Raw genomic sequence first — 4,641 nt, forward strand, 5'->3', positions numbered from 1 at the left:
ATAATGAACATTTGTAGATTTATGTGTGCCGGTATTTATTTAACTAAAGTGATTTAGATGATTTAAGTATTGTAAGAGTTCTTCTCCTCCACAATAAATAAATAAATAAAATAAAATAATATAATATAAACAACACAAGGATTTAATCAATCTTCATTTTCTATTTTTTTTTCACGTACCTGTTTCATTTTCATATTTTTTTCACGTACCTTTTGACCTTTTGTGCATATATGTTTCTGTGATCATAGACAGTAGTCCTAACTTTTAAGCAAAATTAGCATTCAATTATGACAAATAACCTTTTAGATCTATACATTAACAAATATTAGGAATATATGTATACAATTTGAGGACTCGTCAACCTCTCATTTAGGAATTATATATTTTACACTAAGCCAAAAGAATTTTTTTTTTTTCTTACCGGAAAAAAATAATAATAATAATAATAGTTATCACAGTAACTTGAGGGGTCGACAATTATAAAAAAATTAACTCAAAGTCAGAGCTAATATTTTCCAACAATACTAAATTCCATTAGTCCAAACAGCCGCCTTCCTAAATGAAAAACATTCAAATTTAAGCAAGGACTTTAGTGAAGGTCCTGATCCACCACCATATAGTGATAATCAAGGATGAAAAGTCTATATGATAAATAAATGTTGTCATACCCATAAAGTATATTTTGTATGGTCTTAATGAAGTGGTGGAATCCATTGAAAGTAGCCGTTTAATTACTGACATTTGATTGCATAAAAACTAACATTTCTTAATCATTTGATTTTTTTTTTTGGGTAAATAATTAAAAAATAAAAATTGGTAAATTTAATCCTTTGAAAATTCACACAGACAAACTAATTAGAATGGTAAAAAGTTTCATGTAGGCATCATAATATAGATTTAAATAAATCAAACAGCCGGCGATGGAAGACTGACCCCACATTTGGAAAGCATTTTAATTTTGTTCTAGTAGCTCTTAAAGGTTGTTGGTTGAGGGCCTGAGGCCGGCCTTGCATTGAGAAGCAATATATGAGAAGCCACGAACCGAAGATGTAGTCCACTTAAATTGTCAAGTCCACATTTTCTTTATTTATGTAAGACGTGTACCTTGGGAGAAAAAAATTGGTGTGAACAGGCGCGGAGGGAGGTGGGGTGGGGCCAATTTTTTTGAAACCTAGCTACATAATTTAGGTTAGTAAGTTGCTATTTGATAAAATTAAAAATTAAGTATTAAAAATTTTAATACCTAATATTTTTAAGTGGTAATAGAAAATTAATTTTTTTTTAAATTCTTCTTGAATTTTTAGCATTCCATGATAAGTCAGCAAACCGATGCCTTTCGCAAAGGCTTTGACGAAAGACTTCTGCTTTATCCGTGACGTGTATTCATATGATGATGATACAATCATTTATCAAAAAAAATTCATGAAAATTAAAAATGTGGACTTTCCTAGCTATGTGCCAACAGCCACCATTCCCCTATAAGAACCCAACCCCATTCCATCAACACCACCCCACAATCACAACCCATATACTACTTACTCTCATTCCAGACATGAACTTCTCCAAATCTCTCTTCCTTTCCATTTTCCTTCTCACTACCCCCTTCTTCACCTTCACCCATGCAGCCCTTTTCAATGTCCTAAACAACTGCCCCTACACGGTTTGGGCTGCGGGCGTCCCCGGTGGTGGCATGCGGCTTGACCCAGGCCAAACTTGGGACATCAATGCCCCGGCAGGCACAACAGGAGCCCGTATCTGGCCCCGAACCGGTTGCAACTTCGATGCATTAGGCCGAGGCAGCTGTCAGACCGGTAACTGCAATGGACTCCTCCAATGCAATGGCTTTGGTGCACCTCCTAACACACTAGCCGAGTATGCCTTAAACCAATACCAAAACTTGGATTTCTTTGACATTTCTCTTGTGGACGGGTTCAATGTGCCCATGGACTTTAGCCCAACGTCCAATGGGTGCACCCGTGGCATAAGATGTACAGCTGATATTAACGGGCAATGCCCGAATGAATTGAGGGCACCAGGCGGGTGTAATAACCCGTGTACCGTGTTCAAGACCGATGAGTACTGTTGCAATTCCGGGAATTGTGGGCCCACAAATTTCTCAAGATTTTTTAAGGAAAGGTGCCCAGATGCTTATAGTTATCCCAAGGATGATCAAACTAGCACATTTACATGCCCTGGTGGGACCAACTATAAGGTTGTGTTTTGCCCTTGATCACCTGCTGATACTGATTTTCGTAATAAAAACTGTAAAATCCACTTATAAAGGATTCAAATCAGTTTTATATTTATATATAGAATAAATTTGAGCACATGTTATGATGTGCTATGCTTTCTGTGTAACCTGCTTTATAATGTATGGAAGGAAACTAGATGTTGGTAATCACTTTTCTTTGTGTGTGTGTGATGTGCGAGAGAGATGACTGTAAGTCTAAAATGTCATCATAAGAAAGAAAACGAGGGACGCCAGTGCTACTAATCCTTGCAAGCTGTTCCCATTTGGAATCTATTTGTAGTTTAACCTTTGGAGAGAGTTGGAGACCTGCATCTTACTTCGTAAAAAAAACAAAGCCCAGTGCTTCATTTGTGTGTGTGTGTGAGGTGAAAGGTTCGCGTTCTTGGTAGATATATTTTATATAACCAAATAAAATTGGCGTTGAAAAAAAAAAAAATTCTAACCAAATAAAATAAATGACTGTATAGGTGAAGACTTCAACCAAGGTAAATAAATTAACGAAGTTATATATTACCTCTAAAATAAATAGTTAATGAAAATTCTTTATCAACAAGACAAAAATTAACAACACAAGAGTTTAATCAATCTTTATTTTCTATTTTTTTTTAACCCACTTTTTGTACATATATGTTTTTATGAACATTAAAATTTAGAAAACAGTTTAATTAATTAATTATAGATTATAAGCCATATTTGGAGCATGTATGCTGTGAACCAAGAGAATTAGAACTTGTATCCAACGTTTTATTTTTCAAAACTAAACCAATGCTGGAATGCTTCACTTTCGGTCGGAACAGATCAACTGTGGTGCAAAGCAATAAACTATTTAAAAAAAAAAAAAAACTATCTCTTGAAATATTTAGAGAATTTTCATTCAAATTAGATCTCAATTATAACAAATAAGATTCATACATGAAAAAAAAAAAAAGTAAGATTTTTATTTTTATCCCAAGACTCGAACTCTCAACCGCACATTTGTAGAGTAATTAATGACCGTAATTATATGATCAAGACTACTTGGTCTGGTGATTATATACAAAAGGCGGATCCAAGGGTGGGCGAAGCTGGGCTTCAGCCCACCCTGAAAAAAAAAAAAATAAAATAAATAAATAAATAATTTACCATACTACTTTAAGCCCAATCCAAAAAATAATAATAATGGTAGCTCAGTCCAAAGTTAGCACAGTTCAAAATTAATCCACCTCATTTAAAAAGGCTGGATCCGCCCTTGATTATATATTTAACACTGAAGCTCCGTTTGCTTCAAATTAAAATATATTTTTTTTCAGGTAAAATATTTTCTTTTAATTTTAATGTTCGGTGTTTGGTAAAGGAGGTCAAGTCTATCGGCTGGAATGTATAAAATAGTTTGTCGAAAATTAATGAATAAGCTATTTTTGTTAAACTTTAATGTTTTTTTTTTCTTCGTAAATATTTTACTATAATTAAATACTAAAAAATACAAAAAATATTTTTTAAAAAAAATATTTTACCCTCAAATATACAGAGCCTAAGTCTAATATATATATATATATATATATATTTGTTCTTACTAAAAAATTTATATCAGTCTAGAATGTTATTCCAGTAAGTGCTATCATAACTTGCGGGGTCGACAACTAGTTAAAATTTGGTTTAAAGTCCGAGCTAATTGTTTCGAATCAAACTACGTACATTTCTCGTTGTCCAAACCAGTTACAAGTGGAGCCACTTTTTTAAGTGTTTGGGACAAAGAGTTATTGAAACTTTGAGTCTTAGGCAAGGACTTTATTGAAGGTCTTGCACCACCACAATACAGTAATGATCGACGACTTTAGTGATGGTCTTGCTGGGACAAAAATATATTGAAAATTCTATACGATAAACTGATGTTGTTGTTTACTCTTAGAATATTTTGTATATTGAAAGAATACTTCATATATTGTATGTAGCCGTTTAGTTTTCGAAATTTAATTGTATAAAAAGTTAAGGTCCTGTTTAACATGTGATTTGTTTCTATTATTTTTATTTTTGAATTGTTACAGTATCAATTTTGGTAACAAAAATATATTTGGTACGACCTTGTTTTATTTTACATCGTATTAAAACACTTTGTGAATAGTGGCCCAAAATCAAAATATCAAAAAGTTATTTTTTCTTATTTTGACAACTACTCATAACCCAAAATCATAACAGCAGTGCAACACGGGCAAAAAAAAATGTCTAAAATATGATTCTCAAATGTGCTTTCGATTTTTTTTCAAAATATTCCTACAACAAAAATATTGTTTCTGCTTAAGATAAAAACAAAATGTCAAAAATAAAGCGCATGCCAAACGACCCTAACACTTCATTATCATGTAAAAATCATGGAAAATGATAAGGGGGCCGAAGGGTAACCCCCGAAAAAA

General features: G+C 32.9%; 1 protein-coding gene across 1 annotated transcript; it reads left to right on the forward strand.

The window, feature by feature from the left end:
* Nucleotides 1–1,492: 1,492 nt before the first annotated feature.
* Nucleotides 1,493–2,401, forward strand: LOC132307880 (thaumatin-like protein). Its single transcript, XM_059805750.1, has one exon. It carries the CDS (start codon nt 1,553–1,555, stop codon nt 2,228–2,230), a length of 678 nt encoding a protein of 225 aa, XP_059661733.1. The 5' UTR covers nt 1,493–1,552; the 3' UTR covers nt 2,231–2,401.
* Nucleotides 2,402–4,641: the final 2,240 nt, after the last annotated feature.

The sequence above is a fragment of the Cornus florida genome, unplaced genomic scaffold (genome assembly GCF_030987335.1).
Source record: "Cornus florida cultivar Cherokee Brave unplaced genomic scaffold, ASM3098733v1 CherokeeBrave_3.0.0_Hap2_Chr05, whole genome shotgun sequence".
NCBI classification, from domain to species: domain Eukaryota; kingdom Viridiplantae; phylum Streptophyta; class Magnoliopsida; order Cornales; family Cornaceae; genus Cornus; species Cornus florida.

Bases quoted from the DNA above. Each gene is read 5' to 3' on its own strand.
- LOC132307880 (XM_059805750.1), top strand. From the start codon at position 1,553: ATGAACTTCTCCAAATCTCTCTTCCTTTCCATTTTCCTTCTCACTACC.